The 15,786-nt window shown below is 43.9% G+C and overlaps 3 protein-coding genes across 7 annotated transcripts; all 3 read left to right on the top strand.

Moving 5' to 3' along the window:
• The first annotated feature begins 1,271 nt into the window (after positions 1-1,271).
• Positions 1,272-3,891, top strand: LOC106659273 (phosphoribosyl pyrophosphate synthase-associated protein 2). 2 transcript variants are annotated; one of them, XM_023457822.1, is made up of 5 exons: positions 1,272-1,527; positions 1,916-2,011; positions 2,091-2,499; positions 2,608-3,033; positions 3,115-3,891. In XM_023457822.1, exons 2-5 carry the CDS (start codon positions 1,923-1,925, stop codon positions 3,271-3,273), a joined length of 1,083 nt encoding a protein of 360 aa, XP_023313590.1. In that variant the 5' UTR covers positions 1,272-1,527; positions 1,916-1,922; the 3' UTR covers positions 3,274-3,891. The 2 variants fall into 2 exon arrangements, with proteins under 2 accessions (XP_023313590.1, XP_014237201.1); XM_014381715.2 differs by having other exon boundaries at positions 1,279-1,523.
• A 137-nt stretch (positions 3,892-4,028) lies between these two features.
• On the top strand, positions 4,029-6,998 carry LOC106659245 (dynein assembly factor 5, axonemal). Its single transcript, XM_014381674.2, has 5 exons — positions 4,029-4,837; positions 4,922-5,161; positions 5,241-5,436; positions 5,498-6,768; positions 6,851-6,998. Exons 1-5 carry the CDS (start codon positions 4,099-4,101, stop codon positions 6,994-6,996), a joined length of 2,592 nt encoding a protein of 863 aa, XP_014237160.1. The 5' UTR covers positions 4,029-4,098; the 3' UTR covers positions 6,997-6,998.
• A 515-nt stretch (positions 6,999-7,513) lies between these two features.
• LOC106659271 (rho GDP-dissociation inhibitor 2) lies at positions 7,514-12,680 on the top strand. 4 transcript variants are annotated; one of them, XM_014381709.2, is made up of 5 exons: positions 7,514-8,415; positions 9,699-9,895; positions 10,149-10,373; positions 10,512-10,520; positions 10,830-12,680. In XM_014381709.2, the coding sequence occupies exons 2-5, from the start codon at positions 9,712-9,714 to the stop codon at positions 11,027-11,029; spliced, it is 618 nt and encodes a 205-aa protein (XP_014237195.1). In that variant the 5' UTR covers positions 7,514-8,415; positions 9,699-9,711; the 3' UTR covers positions 11,030-12,680. The 4 variants fall into 4 exon arrangements, with proteins under 4 accessions (XP_014237195.1, XP_014237197.1, XP_014237196.1 ...); XM_014381710.2 differs by lacking the exon at positions 7,514-8,415 and adding an exon at positions 8,518-8,863; XM_023457811.1 differs by lacking the exon at positions 7,514-8,415 and adding an exon at positions 9,222-9,492.
• The last annotated feature ends 3,106 nt before the right edge of the window (positions 12,681-15,786 follow it).

Below are 15,786 nucleotides of genomic sequence, written 5' to 3'. Positions count from 1 at the left end.
CAGTCGACCAACGCGCTCCGATCCGAATTCCAAATTACAAATCAAATCGTTCGACACGAGGCCCGCCGCTCGGAAGATCCAACTCCAGAAACTGCAGCATGCTCGCGACTCCTTGTGTCGGTCCCGGCGATCTCTCTGAATGCTTAATTTTCTCGCCCGCTTTTCCGAGACCAAGTTGAGCTTATAAGGATCGCAAGGAAAGAGAAGCTCGGCGCGATTCTGCGTAAGACTGGTAGCGATGTCCGATGATCGAGGCTCGCGCTCGCAACTGCCGAGGTTGGATGAATGAGTTTTCTCTGAAGAAAAGGCTCGATACTTTGGGAAAACATGGAATTATCGCTGAAATATTCTCCGATTCGTTTTCCAGACTTTGAACGCCTCGAGTTCGCGACTTTTCCATAAGCTCGCATTCAATAATCATTGGCCATATCTAAGCTTGAGCATGGAAAACTGGCAACGTCGCATTAGAGTTCGACCCACGGTGTCGCTGCCCCGACCCGATCTGATCATCGACTAACGCCATCTAAAAACGTAATTGACAACTCCAGTCGCATTGAACTGTTGTTTTTTAATTGTACCAACTCATAGCTTGGAATTTAATTGCTTAAATTACTTACATAGGATCAATTACGCTTTATCGCAGTTTTGTTTTTGAAATAACTGATAACAATTAATTGTGGTCTTATAGCTACGATATGCGAAGCCACTGTTGCCATCCATTCAAAACGAAATTATACGCTTAATTGATGTAATCGTTCTGTTTAGCAGTTAGCTTGTCTGTAAATTTTTGACAGTCGCGTAGTTGTTTATTTTTCAAGTTAAAGTTCTTTGGGTGTGTTTGGTATGAGGGTAACAAGCCGTAAAAAACGAGCATACGTACGAACGGTTTCATTATAAAGAATCTAGTGAACATCAAAAGTTAAACTTCACCAAGTCCTTTTTTGGTTGAGTTTTCTCTCTGAAATTAAATTTGACTTATTCGATTTTCAATGTTTGTTTTTTAATTGAATGGTTAACTTGCTTGTACTTTCATTTCTTTGTTGGATTTTTTAAATTAAAGTCTTATTCTACTTGGGTTTTAATTTTGGAAATAAAAAATTAACTTGGTTACATCTTAATTTTTTCACTTCTTTTTAAATTTTTAATTTAATTTTTTTACATACTTTTTTTTTATTGTGATTATTTTTAATTTGATTGCATAGACGAGGACCTTTTTGAAAAAGCCGCCGTAACCCAAAGCTTTGCTCGCAAGTCGCAAGTTAAATACAAAAAAAGCTATTATAGCGCCCCTGGGCCAAGTAAATGCGCAATTTCACCTCACAATTGTTCTTCGGCGCATGAGATACTTCGCGAGTGAAAGTTTATAATCCTTCACCTCTGCATATTTACGGCTACAATTTTAGTTGTACCGCGTGCCCCGTTGTGGTCACTGGTCAGTAAACTCGTCAGTTTTGATGACATTGTTGATCCATTGTAGCTATTATTGACTTTGCTTCTTCAGGAAATCATAGTTCAGAGAAATTGTACGTGAGTAAATAAATAACTTCTTAGCACTGTGCTGCATTTACGTAAAGTTGCATTTAAATGAAAGATTGAGCGCTCGTTGCTAATGTATAGAATATAGATACCTAAAAATATGTACATACCTCCTGTTAACTGTTTACCACACGTAGACTGAAAATATTTAACTGGCTTCGTGTGGGGCACCTTTCACTTAACCTGTCTCATAATTTTTATCTTGCATATCATTTTGCGAATACTACCGGCTGATAATAACAAATTGATCGATTACGACAAATAAATTGAGCGAGTAAAAACCACAAACTTTATTAGTTCGTTTTTTATTCGAAGTTTCTTGTATATCTTAATTAAGTATTTTTATTCAAGTTTTATAAATTCTTTTCCTTACTTTCAGCATAAAAATGCAAGCGATGAGTAGAACAGCAGTGTCTTCGGACATCATTATTATTACTGGTAACTCTCATACAGAGTTAGCCAACTTGATTGGAGAGTAAGTAAAAAGTTTTAATTTTTCTTCTTCAATTACAACAACTTATTTTTTAGTTTGTTATATCATTTATTATTCACAGGCGACTTGGGACTAGAAATATCGGATGTGCTGTATACTACAAAACCAATAGAGAAACCAGCGTTGAAATTGGAGACTCTGTCAGGGGTAAAGATGTTTACATTTTGCAAACAGGAACCAAAGATGTAAATAATAATATAATGGAGCTGCTAATCATGGCTTATGCTTGTAAAACATCATGTGCCAAAAGCATTGTTGGTGTAGTTCCTTATCTGCCTTATTCAAAGCAATGTAAAATGCGCAAGCGTGGTAGTATTGTGTCAAAGCTACTAGCCAGGATGATGTGCAAAAGTGGCTTAACTCATCTTATAACGATGGATTTACATCAAAAAGAAATACAAGGTTTCTTTGACTGTCCGGTTGACAATCTCAGAGCTAGTCCGTTCCTACTACAATACATACAAGAATCTGTAAGTTAATACATACACTTACAACTTATAATATTCACCATTATCAATATGAAATTATATTCACATATTGTGAATCTCACATTTTCCATTTCAATTTAATTTCAATAGATTCCGGACTTTCGGAATTCCGTGATTGTGGCGCGTAATCCTGGCAGTGCTAAAAAAGCTACTAGTTATGCCGAACGTCTTCGATTGGGAATCGCAGTTATTCACGGTGAACAGCGAGAAGCTGAAACTGATATGAACGATGGACGGTACTCTCCACCTACACTTTCTTGCCTGAGGACAATACAAGGAGTTAGCGTTGGCGTGCCCGTTCACCCAGCTAAAGAAAAGCCTCCAATTAATGTGGTAGGTGACGTTGGTGGACGTATTGCTATTATGGTCGACGACATGATCGACGATGTCCAGTCCTTTGTCGCAGCAGCTGAAGTGCTCAAGGAACGAGGTGCTTACAAAATTTATGTATTAGCTACTCATGGGTTGCTCAGCAGTGATGCTCCAAGATTAATAGAAGAATCACATATTGACGAGGTGAAATATTATTATTCAAGTTCATTTTTAGCAACTGTGACAATTTGATAATTAATTGAGATGTTAACTTATCTTTTTTAGGTGGTTGTAACTAATACTATTCCTCATGAAATACAAAAAATGCAGTGCCACAAAATTAAAACAGTTGATATCAGTATTCTTCTAGCAGAAGCTATTAGAAGAATTCATAATAAGGAATCAATGTCTTATCTTTTTAAAAATGTCACTTTGGAGGATTAAACATACGATCGCTGAATGATTCGCTCATTCTTGTGAGCTAGTTGAACGTATTTGAAAAAACAACTCCTCCACAAAAAAGTATTGAGAAAAATACATTGTATTTGTGTAATAATTTAATGCTCATGAACGATTACAAGATTTAGCTGTTTAAGTTATTTTTCTAAAACTTGAAATGTTACAAAAATCTTTTGCAATACATAGAGAATCAAAATTGTTTGGTTCTCATTTTTTTATGTGATTGATTTCCTTTTCAAATTCTTAAAATTACTGTAAAATGTTATTTTGTTCAGTTGATGCTATATACTGTTAAATTTGCTGTGTTTCATTTTCTAAATCATGTATCATTAGATTTAGTTATTCAAAGATTACTTAAACACGAGAGATTGTTGACATTTTAATAAGACTAAGAAAACATTTTTGATTGATTTTTTTTTGTTTTAACATATATTTTTAATTAATCTGTTTTTATCATTATTTTTATATATAATAATATCATTATTTACTATTAGTACCTTACCAAAATATAGCTTTAAGAAAGTAATGTTATTTTTAAAGATTTGGATATATATCGCACTTGACTATTGGAAAAGTAATAAAAATCGACGATTCTGAATCATATCCATGCGAGTAGTTTATTTTAATGTACTCAATGTCCCAAATTGAATAATCGCATGTTTGCAACAGTTACGAGTTCCAAATACGATCGATCAAACTCTCCAAGGTTGTCATAGATACGTCGAGTTGTTTTTTTGCACAAGTAAGTTTAGCGGGGATCGGTGACCGAGAAGACTCTTAAATCGTCGTGTACGCGCACGATTGGCAAAAATGCCGCAAATGGTAGTGAACGACGAGTTGGAAAAAACGTGCGAATCGCTACAATCCGAGGACAAGTTTCGGCGCAAACGAGCCCTCGAGGAGATCTGCGCGATGGTCGTGGCGGCAGCGAACGACATCGAGACGGGGGAGAAGCGCGACGGCGCGAGCGAGTTCCAGCTGGCCCGGCTCTGGGAGGCGTTCCATCGGCCGCTGGTGCGCACCCTGCACGACCCCTCGGAGGCGTGCCGCGACCTCGCCCTCGAGGCGCTCAAAAAGTTCCTCACGAATCTCGACTGCTCGGACAAGAACATCGTGTACGTGCTGCCGATCCTGACGAAGCGGCTGGGCTCGCAGGAGCTGCTCGAGACGTCGGAGGAGGTGCGCCTCAAGAGCATCGGTCTGCTGCGGGCTCTCGGCCAGAAGTACGGCGATCGGCTGTCGAGCCACTTCGACGACCTGCTGAGAATCCTGGCCCGCGGCGTCTGCGACAAGTATCCCGAGGTGAAGCGAGCCAGCTGCGAGGCCATCCAGGAGTTCTCGCACAGTCTGGCCGCGGATTTCTATCAAAAGTCCGACCTCCTGATCAGGCCGATTTTGTCGAACCTGACGCACCGACACCACAAGATTCGGGTGATGAGCGTCGAGACGATCGGCCGACTCGTGCTCAATTGCAAGAACAACCAGCTGGACCTGGTGGCCAATCAACTGGCCGAGCGATTGTTCGACCAGTCGGGCGCGGTGAGAGCGGGTAGGTGCAGCAGCAGCGCATCGCTCGTACAATGCAAATTACAGGCAATTATATGTATAATTGGAAAAATCGTTTGTGGCTCAGCCGTGGTCGAGGTGTCGGGCAAGATGCTGCTCGAGCTCAAGGACCGCTACAGCTGGTGGTTCAAGCTGGTGCCGCTGCTGCTGACCGGGATCAACGACGTCGTGGCCGAGATACGCGAGAGGGCGAGCGAGCTCTGGCTCCAGGCCGGCAAGCAGTACATCAAGGAGAACGAGGAGGACAGCCGCTTCAAGGAGAAGCTCGATTATTACGACGAGGATTTGAAACACTACCCCAAGCACAGTACGTACACAGTACACAGCACGACTGCCAACGATTGCTTTAAGCGATAAAAATAATCGAGTCCCTGATCGATTGCAAGTCACGCGACCGAACTTGGGCTGCCGCGAGATCGTCCAGCGGGACGCGACGAAGCTCTTGGCCGCCATCGGTCGCGAGCTCAACGACTGGATGGCCGACGTGAAGCTCAGGGCTGCCCAGCTGCTCTGCCTGGTCGTGCTCAACGTCGAGGTCGACATGGTCGAGCGCATCGCCAAGATCTTGCCGGCCATGTACAGGTAGGCTTACACTAGCTCTATCGTCGCCTCCCCTACCAGCTGATGCTTGCAAATTTTGCAGGGCCTGCAACGACGAGGACCCGCGGGTCGTCGAGAACGTCGAGCTCGCGGCCGAGTACACGGGCTACTTCGTGCCGCCGCAGAACTACCTGGACGTGGCGATGCCGAGCCTAGAGGAGGGCCCGAGTCCCGGCCACCTCAAGGTCCTGGCCGCGCTACTGCGAGGCAGTCCTCGCGAGGAGCTGCAGCCCCAGCTGGAGCGAGTGGCTCGCCTCCTGGGACAGAGCCAGCTGTGCCGGAGCCGCAAGCCCCGCTACCAGCTGGCCCTGCTCGACTGCTGCCGATCGCTGCTGCGCGTCTGCCGGGAGGACTGCGCGCCCTCGGGCCCGGACCTGTTCGCCGCCTGCTTCGTCAACTTGGCCTCCGCCGGAGGCGATATTCGCGTCGAGGCTCGGGCGCGGGAGGTCCTGCGGAGCCTGGCCGAGGCCGAGGGCCGCGACTTGCCGAGCCTCTACGAGGAGCGCCTCGAGTCCGTCCTCGGCTCCCTCGAGCGAAGCAGCGAGCAACAGCCGGAAGACTGGAGCATCGACTCCTACGAGTTTCTCCTGTTCCAGACGTGCCTCAGGGAAGCCCCCGGGGCCAGCCATCGCTACCCGCAGCTCGTGCGGCCGATCTTCGAGAGAACGAGCCGCGAAGAGAGCGACCAACAGCTGCGCCTCAGGCAGTACATCTTGCTCTCGAGCTACCTTCAGCAGTGGAGCAGCCAAGCCAACGAGGAGGAGGAAGAGAAAAGGAAAAAAGACGAGGAACTGTTTGTGAGCTTCAGCAGCGGAGTGCTGGAAAACGTCATCCTAGTCGGTCTGGAGTGGCGAGCCGGTCGAGCGCCGGAAGCGACGCGCAGCGCCTGCCTCGGCTGCCTGTGCGCCCTGCTGGAGTGCGTCTCGGAGCGGCGCGACTCGAGCGAGAAGCGCCTCTCGGAGCTCGGCCTCCTGGACAAATCGTCGACGCAGCTGCGGAAGCTGCTCGACGACGACTCGGCCAAGAGCCGACTGTACGCGCTGCGCGGCCTCGTGCTGCTCTTCGAGATCGGCCAGAGGATCGGTAAGCTCGACGTCGAGCAGCTGCACGCAGCGAGCGCCGAGCTGGTCGATCGGCTCGAGGACAAGAGCGACGAGGTGCGCCTGGCGGCCACCGAGGCTCTGCGCCAGCTCTGGCAGGTCTTGCCCAGCGACTACCCCATGGACTTTTATTACGTTCATCTGCAGTACGCCATGACCAAGAGCCTGACGCATCTCGATGATCCGGCCGAGCAATTTCAGAGTCGCCTCATGGGTGAGTCGAGCGCGTCTCCGTATGAAAATCTGAAAATATTTTAACGCTCGACTCGCATATTTTGGCTCTTTCCTTTTTGCAGAGTGCCTGCGGGATCTCATGCGGCTGCATCCGGAAATGCTGATCGACAAGATAAAGGAGTCGAGGGAAAACTTTATCAACCAAAAGGCTTTGGACGAGCTCGAGGAGTCCGCCAAGAAGCTCCTGTTGGACAATAAACAGAAATGAACGACGACCGTAGCTATTAATTATTAATTAATTATTACGCATCATGTCCGATGATTGTAATTGGAATATTGTATTGGCATGTCGGCTGTTTTCATGCTCACGTGCTTACTATTGTGATTTCATATACATTTCGTACAGTGGAAAGTAGAATAAAGTTTGAGAATCGAACGGAGATCAAAAGTGCGGCTGACCTTTTTTCTACTCGTCGATGTAGAGCGCGCGTCAACGTGTTTATAGCAAGCTCGAGAGCAAGGGTGGCGGGTCCGATCGATCCGCGCGACTCGAATCCAATTTACGCGTATACCAGAGCTAGAGCACTGGGGCAGATCTTCCCTCTCTTCCTTTATCTGCTCTTCGTGCGCGAATACAGCTTCACCTTGACTCGTAGTCGTCGCCAGTCGTAATCTATCGATCGCGCGCATGTCGTATGCATCCAGCTCTCGAGCCAGAAGTCACGAGTACACCAGCACCCAACGCGTATACGTGTATGTACGTACAAAAGCAGCTGCTGCAGCAGCACACGAGTATATAATAAAGTACGCGCAAGAGCGCACGTGCGACTATTGGCAACAAGCGTCGGCGCGCGCCTGCAGCTGTGCGAGCTGCGAGCGAGGAGCATATCATTATTGCGACAACGTCAGCCTAGCCAGTACAATCGCGAACGACGCTCGCAGCCGAGTCGAGCGAGTTTCGAGCGCGAATTCCGATCGCCAAAAAGCTTGAGCTTGAGCTGCTCCGAGTCTGCTGTTGGTCGCGTGAGCGCAACTTCGCCATATTGCTGCTGCTGCTAAACGCTTTTGGGAGAGCCCCGCGCGTCGCATGAGCCGCGAATACCAACGGACGCCCGCTACATCGTCGTGAAATTCTTCGCGCTTTCTGTATACGCATATTATACGCGATCAAAGCTGTGCATAAGTACACTGTGTACTGCGTGCCGCGAGCGAGCAAAGAAGAAAATAAAAAGAATCTCTCTCTCTCTCTCTCGCCAATCCGCGCGCCTCTCTATAAGCGAATTTCGCACTGACTGCTGTGTGTATTATACCGTGTCAGTGTCTGTATCGGAGTTGTGCGTGTGTAAGGCCACTGTATGTGTTTGTGCGCGACGCGTGTGTCGCTGCGCTAACTCGGAGCGCTTGTTATATTATATATCGCGCGCGCGCCGAACCTACTGTATTCTGTATCGCCCAATTGCAAAAACTCGGCACACTGCGTGTCGTCGTCGTCGTCTAGTCTTTGGTGCGCGCTTGTGACTGTGTGACCGTGTGTGACCGTGTGTGTGCGTTTTGTGTGCCAAAGCCACTGGCTATACTGCAAGAGAGATATCTTTGCTCGTGCGACAGGCTACTGCTGCTGCTGCTACTGCTGCTAAGTAGACGTAGTTCGTCGTCATCCTCGTCAGCGTCGTCACTGCGTTTCTAAGTAAGTACCTATATATATGCCCGATGCAATAGGTGATCGAGTGCACCTCGCAGTTGCAGCTAGTATACGCACGCACGCGACCCTCGAGTCGGATTACCGGAGCGCGAAGCCGCCGCGGCCTTTCAGCTTCTTTCGCGATCGAAGCTCTGCTGTTGCTGCTGCTGCTGCTGCATGATCCATAAGATACTTGCTTGCGCATCTTTGCATTCGGCCACCCGTTGCTGCAACCGAATTGTACTTGCCTACCAATCATTATCTCTTCGTACACGTATACGCGTGTGTAACGCACAAAATAATCTGCGCCACTGATTATCTCTCGACTCGATTCGCGCTTAATAGTCGAAATTCCAACGAGACTCCAGTTTCATACCCTCTTGGACACGAGGAATCTCACGCTTGCCCACAAAGTACATTCTTCTGATCGTGTCTCTTTGGTCTCTGGCATTGTGTAAGTGTTTGCTGACTACAAGTCCACTGTGCTTTTCGGCGCCTCTCTTCGACGCGCTCTCTTTGTTTTTTCGCATCTCTTCTGCAGCCTGCGCATACCTACCTTGGGCACGGTACCTCGCTGCCGAATGCGAATATTTTTCCTCTACCCGTCAATCGACGCGCGTCTTTTTTGCCTGTAATGCAATTTTTTTCTTCGCTCATTTACATTCGCGTACACACACGCGCGCACGCACCCCATTGTATTTTAATCCGACTCGGCATTCTCGTGCCTATATATGTCTGTTTGTACCTTATCGCGATAATACGTGACCTGATTGCCAATTAATAATATGACGTGTATTTATGTTGTGTATCGCTCGTCCATATACACACGTACGTTCGAGTGCCCAAGTGCCGTATCACGCCGAGTGTAACGCAGTAATTCGACGCGCCAACTCACTGCCTTAATGTCACTATATTTCCTTCGCATAACATTTAAAACTCGCCCTTTTTCGTTAGCTTCTTTTACTCAAGTTTTTTGGAGTTATTAATAGTGATCGCTGACTCTTACTGACTCGACGTCAGCAGCAGCAGCAGCACAGCGCGGCCTATTTCCTCGCCCGCATTTATACGGACCACGTTGCTCTCGTGAGTCTCCGGCAACGTAACGTGCTTAGCTTTTCATCTGATTAAACAAATGGATTCGTTCCCCCGACAAATTTTCCGTACTATACGATCTAATTGTTCTTGCTTTTATTCGGTTCATTCTTATCTTTGTCGTTTCATATCCTCTTTTAGATTACTGTACATAACATGACCCATGTGCTCCTTCTAAATCTCGTATCTTTCTACAGGAATAATTCTATAATGTCTGAGCCCGTGCTAGACCATGTCGACTCCGTCGACGAAGAGTTGGAGACGGATACAAACTACAAACCTCCCCCTGAAAAGACCATTGAACAGATCATGGAGGCTGATAAGGAAGATGAAAGCCTGAGGAAATATAAAGAAACTCTGCTTGGTGAAGCCAAAGCGGGTGGTGTTGTTGTTGGTAAGTTTTCTTTCAATCTTAATTCTTTTATAAATCACTTTGTTGATTCAGCTGCAAGTCATTTATACCTGCTTATAATAAACAATTGATGGTCTTGTGTTTTGTTTTAGGCAATTGACTATATCATTTCTAAATTAAAAAAGGACAAATTTAAATCCAATATTACAATCATATATTTTTTTAATAAAATTAATTTTCACTATTGTCATTACTGACTGTTTTCAATATTTAATAACACTCAACATTTTTTCAGATCCCAGCAATCCTCGAAAAGTCATTGTTAAGAAATTGGCCCTATGCGTGGCTGGTCGACCAGATATGGAGTTAGATTTAACTGGTGATCTTACAACACTCAAGAAACAAACATTTGTGATTAAAGAAGGAGTTAGTTACAGAATTCGAATTGACTTCATTGTACAACGAGAAATTGTTCATGGATTGAAATATGTCCAGAAAACTTATCGCCTTGGAGTTCCTGGTAAGAATATGATATTTTACCATTTAATGATGTTTTTTGTTTGTAATTTTTATTAGAGGATATAAATTGATCAAATTATAAATATTACTCAATTAATTAACTTTTTATTTTTGCCAACATGGATAATCTTTTTTATAGGAGTAACAGGTATATGTTAATGACACCAAGTTCTTGTAGCTTTATTATATATATACTGTACATTTCAAATTGTTGATTTATGCGACCAACAGAAATCAGTCCTAGCATTATAAATCTACGATTTGAAACGGCCAAAGAATCATTCACATTTTAAAATTATGTACTTATGTACTTATAAGTAAAATATTTTTATAGTATATATTGTAGTATATATTATTATTAAAATGAACTTTTAATTTTTTGTGCATAAAAATCTAAGTGGAACTTAGATTTCTATCCATGATTAAACATATTTATACGCATTAATCTTATTTTCAGTGGATAAAATGACGCATATGGTTGGTTCTTATCCTCCAAAAACAGAAATCCAATCCTATACAACACCACCCGAAGATGCACCTTCAGGTGTAATGGCAAGAGGCTCATACACCGTCAACTCTCTTTTCACTGATGATGATAAGTTTGAACATCTCAAGTGGGAGTGGTCTTTTGATATCAAAAAAGATTGGAAAGAATAAATAATTACTCAGTTACAACGCAAAATGGATAAAGAAAAACAAGCAATGTTTTAAGATAGACACCTTCTTGTTGTTTTCATACATTGTGTATCATTTATAGAATGTATGCATGTTAACGACCAACAATCATAAGCAATGTTACTTTTTAAGGATGTATAACAATTTTTTGCGCATGTCAAAAGTTTGTCATTTTGATAACTCATTCAATGTGTATTTATTGCTCATTTTGTGTGGTGCATTGCAGTTACATACATGCCATAAAGTTTGAATGAAGTATTGTTTGTAAGCGTTTTCTCTAATAAGAATTATTATTATTACTATTATAACTATTGTTACTATAATTATGTTGTACTTGGTTTTTCAAGTCAATTTACTTAGTAGCTACGTTGCGTTTTGTGAATGTGTGTACCATACTAATAGTTTTGCTTAGAAAAACCACATTCAAATTACTGCATTAATTTATAAAAAAAGTGATTGATAATGGTAATACATAAAAATGATGCATTTTGGAAGAGTTTAACTAGACAAAGTATTTGAAAATTTTAATGATGAAACCTAGTGCCGATTATACAGTAAATAAAAGTTGTAGATATTTTATGCACAATCGTTAATACTCGTGCCAATGTTGTCCAAACTATTATCAAAAGTTTTTTTAGAATGCGGCATAATGATAATTTTTCTTAAAGTCGTTAAAGATCGTTAGATAAAACGTCATTAACTAAGTAGCGTAATAATCTGTTAGGAAGTTGAAAAAAGTAATGAATATTTATAAATCAAGCTGATGAGATATTTTTTGAAAATTTTAAGAGAGAGCACACTTTCAAAGTACATTTTTAGATGTACCCCTTGAATAATATAGTCGTCCCTTCAAAAATTTAATTGAATGTTTTTAGACAAGTGCACTTTTGTATAAACATTTTACATGAAAATATATAAACGTCGTTTACCATCGGCGTACACGAACATAATCAACGACACACATTTACACACGTAGTACTAGTACATAAAGTAATAATAGGATTTATGAAACGACTAACATTGGTCATCATATGTTAAAAAATGAAAAAATTACAAGTATTGTAATTGGAGAAATGTTATCGTATGGGTAATAAGTGTTCACTGTTATAGATGCGCGATTGCTTATGATATATATTCAGAAACAACCGGTACAAAATTCGTTTGACCGCGAATAATAAATCAAAATGTCTACATGTAATTTTTCTGTGCGTTAAAAATTTGTTGATATTAACGAGAGATATTCATGCTGTGCTAAACTATCAATGATGAAAAATACTACGTATGCAAAGCCGCGAAATAAATTTTAGTACAAAAGTTAACGATGCTCTTTTATACTCAGTACTTGTTTTCAATATGTACTTGGTTAATCGGTTTGTCGAGTCGTAATAGTATATAGTATCTAATTTTGTACCGAAAGCGGCGTATTAGTGCTTTATTTATTTTCTAAAAAAAAAAACAGATTCAATTAGTTTTTTTAATCGTAAGATTGAACTACTTGTAGCGTAGAAGAATATATTTTTCCGAAAGTTCTATGCATTACATATATTTAAGTTGAATTATCGTTTATCTAATTGTAATAATAATTGAGGTTCATTTTTTTAACGCCAAAATAAAGGAAAATGAAAAATGAAAAGATGATGTGTTGTGCCGATTGAAATCCTAAGCATCCAAAAAAGTAACATATATTCGAAGACGAACTGTAGCAGGTCAGAGACGTTAGGAGCTGGAAAATAGCTGGCATTAATGGGACGCGCGCACTTGCGGTCGCTGCACGAAGCCGGTCACGGTCGTGGATGACGATGCAGATCGCCGCCGCAGCCCTCGTCGGTCAGCGAACTCGTGCATATATACACACACACATCCACGCAAAGAAAAAGTGCTAATATACATAGACGCGTGTGCGTCGAAGGAAAATTAACGAGAGCAGCAGCGGCAGTGAGCGAGCATTTTTGCATCGCGAGATATTTTCAGCGCCGAGCTTATGAATTTCAGACAAGCGAACGCGAAACCACTTGAAATCGGTTTGTCTCGGAAAGATAAAGATAAGAGTCGCAAGAGAAAGAGAGATGAAAGGAAAATAAAAGTGCGCAATGATCGAGGCACTCGGGGGCAGCAGCATTTAAGTGAAATAATAACAGCACGAGCGCAGCCGGTTGAGCAAAATAATTATACCATCTTGGGCTACAATGAGCAGCTTGGAAAGTGCTCAGTATTTCTAAACGATTTGAATTAAAAATTCTCGCAAGCTACGCGAGCGAGAATTGCGGAACGTCTGCCTGGCATTTCAAAGGATCCTGGGGAAAGCTCGATTTGCCGATTTCTTCATCCGATCGGAAGCTTTTTACACGAGATCGTTCTCTCGCGATTCTCAGCTGATACGATATTCATCATCGAGTCGCTGCGCGGGCCTCCTTTTCCGGACTCGGGCTCGCTCGGAAAGGAAACGCGGCAAGCCAGCTCCAAGAACGCTCGCAGGTACTTGGAGAGTGCGTGCGCCGCTTATCGCACGCGACTAGCACGAATAATAGAAATTCCGGCTGGCGCGAGGCTCATAGCGCAGCTATATACACGGCGTTTGATTCTCACGCGCCGGATCGTCCATTGTGTCGGTTCGCGTTTAGACGGCTAAGTAAGTATGCGACGAGAGCTACGATAGGACGACTATGGAGCGCGCGTCACGCGCCAGCTGAGAAGACGCGCCGTTTTGGTGACGATCCGTCGAGCCGAGTCGGCGAAAAGTGTCGGTGTAGCGCGACAACTGGCACGCACGTAATGACACGGCTCGCTAGCCCAAGACGTTTGTTCGCTAAATTGTCGAGCATCTACATTTGTTTATTTTAGCCAGATATGTAGCACGATCGTCGTATTTTTAGGAGCGACGGTAATTAGGATGAGTCAACCGATGGACGGCTTTGGCGTACTCGACAGAGACGTTCATTGCACTTGGTCGCTTACGACTCGATTATACAAGTACGAGCTCGAGACAATATAGACCGAGTTTTAGTTGCGGCGCTGATTTTGGCCAATATAATCGGAGGCCTTGAAAATGTTTCTGCCTCGTCGTCTGGCTCGTCTCCACTCGATGATGGAAACGTCATCGTCGTCGTCGCATCCCGAACTGCTATACCCTCGAAGATCGACTCGATCGTTGAGCGCTGAGGCCATCTGGTCAATGTCTGCGCATATTTACGGCGTCTGATTTGCGCAGCTGGATCGGATTATTATATATTTAGCGGATCGTGGGAGTCGCGCGTGTACCGATCGGAACGCGTGTACATTACAGTGAGCACGCAAAGGAGAGCCGCCGATATCGTGCGAATGCAGCCGATCGTGTGCAGTTTGCGGAATTTAATTGTTTGGCGGACGCGTGCTCGATGCTCATCGCTCGAATTGCGCCTTATCTCGCGCCGATTTCACGACGAGCACCTCTTTCTGCGCGTGAAATTGCCAATTACTATAGGCCGCAATTACGATTCTCGCGTTGCTCGCCTTCGTTTGACTTATACTCGATGACGTTGAATCGTCCAATTGGCTCGCACGAATTAGGAGCCTCGTTATAATTACAATCGCTTTGGGCCCTTTTATATTATACTTGGATAAAGAGCAGATCTAATTCACTTTGCACGTCCGATTTCTCGAGTCTTCTGCTTGCGCGAGTATCAAAGAAAAGTCGCGATTGCATTTGGAAAGTTATACGCTCTCGATCCGCGCGCTGCTAATTCGCTCGAGATATTTAATTAAATCATTCAATTGCGGCAGACTCCGTTTATGTGCGCGCTCGTGAGTTATTTATTATAAAAATCATGATGATACGTACGAATGCATAGTTTACATGAATGCCCGTGGCCGATCGTAATCGCGATTTTTATGTAAATACGGACTCGCGTGCGTGAAGTGAATTTAGTAATTCAATATACTGCTGCTGCTGTTGCTCGAAGAGAGGAAAAATGAATTATTATTGCGGATCGCGTGCCTAGCGCAACGAAAGTAATCTCCTCTCTCGTTCGACGCCGCTTTATATTCGAGTCAAGTTTCGTGCTCGCCTTCGAAAACGATCACTCCCAACTGAGCAAGTATCGCTAAGGAAATGTTGACGTTTTCGGAGCTCGCGTCAAAATAAACCGAATTCTGGCTGATCGCCGCACGAGTCGTAACGCAAAGGCAAAGTTTTCTCTCTCTACGCTTCGCTCGCGTATATATCATACTTAGTTTGCAGCTCGCATGGAAAGGAGATTTCGCGCGCACCTTTTTTTGTGCCTCTCAGCCTACAAAACGTTATAGCGTTTTTTCCCGCACGAGCTGTGCCGCCTCGAGCGCGCACAATAGAAAAGATGCACCGGTGCAGCGATTTCTTTCGAGCGCGCCATTCCTTCGACAAACGCGTACTTTTTGTAGCTTTTCTATATTTGGCTTCGAATCCCCGCGTCCTTGAGAAAGCATCGAGTCTGACGCATACGCGTACAGCTCGAGTACACTGGAATAAGCTGCTTAGGGCAGGAAAAAGATGAGACTCGGGATGTAGCATGCGTCATCGGTTGGATCGCTCACGAATTAGCCAAAGAAACAGTCGATTCGGAACTCCCATGAAAGATTCTCTATATATTTTGCAGACTTCTCTGTATACAAGCTTCGATATACGATATCCTCGCAATAATGCATCGAGGCTCGATCGAAGGCTATTTTTGCCTCAAGTTCGAGTGTCGAATACGAATAATCCTGATCGATTCTCTTAGACAGTC

The sequence above is a fragment of the Trichogramma pretiosum genome, unplaced genomic scaffold (assembly GCF_000599845.2).
Source record: "Trichogramma pretiosum strain Unisexual culture from Peru unplaced genomic scaffold, Tpre_2.0 scaffold85, whole genome shotgun sequence".
NCBI lineage: Eukaryota > Metazoa > Arthropoda > Insecta > Hymenoptera > Trichogrammatidae > Trichogramma > Trichogramma pretiosum.
Note: the sequence above shows the minus strand (reverse complement) of the source record. Positions and strands in the feature narration are given on the sequence as shown.

What these genes read in the sequence shown, in the direction of transcription:
- LOC106659245 (XM_014381674.2), top strand. Translation starts at nt 4,099, where the DNA reads ATGCCGCAAATGGTAGTGAACGACGAGTTGGAAAAAACGTGCGAATCG. An exon ending in ATCTTGCCGGCCATGTACAG is followed by an intron (nt 5,437 to 5,497) that starts GTAGGCTTACAC and finishes CAAATTTTGCAG; the next exon opens with GGCCTGCAACGACGAGGACC. An exon ending in ATTTCAGAGTCGCCTCATGG is followed by an intron (nt 6,769 to 6,850) that starts GTGAGTCGAGCG and finishes TCCTTTTTGCAG; the next exon opens with AGTGCCTGCGGGATCTCATG.
- LOC106659271 (XM_014381709.2), top strand. Translation starts at nt 9,712, where the DNA reads ATGTCTGAGCCCGTGCTAGACCATGTCGACTCCGTCGACGAAGAGTTG. An exon ending in AGCGGGTGGTGTTGTTGTTG is followed by an intron (nt 9,896 to 10,148) that starts GTAAGTTTTCTT and finishes ACATTTTTTCAG; the next exon opens with ATCCCAGCAATCCTCGAAAA.
- LOC106659273 (XM_023457822.1), top strand. Translation starts at nt 1,923, where the DNA reads ATGCAAGCGATGAGTAGAACAGCAGTGTCTTCGGACATCATTATTATT. An exon ending in TACAATACATACAAGAATCT is followed by an intron (nt 2,500 to 2,607) that starts GTAAGTTAATAC and finishes TAATTTCAATAG; the next exon opens with ATTCCGGACTTTCGGAATTC. An exon ending in AAGAATCACATATTGACGAG is followed by an intron (nt 3,034 to 3,114) that starts GTGAAATATTAT and finishes TATCTTTTTTAG; the next exon opens with GTGGTTGTAACTAATACTAT.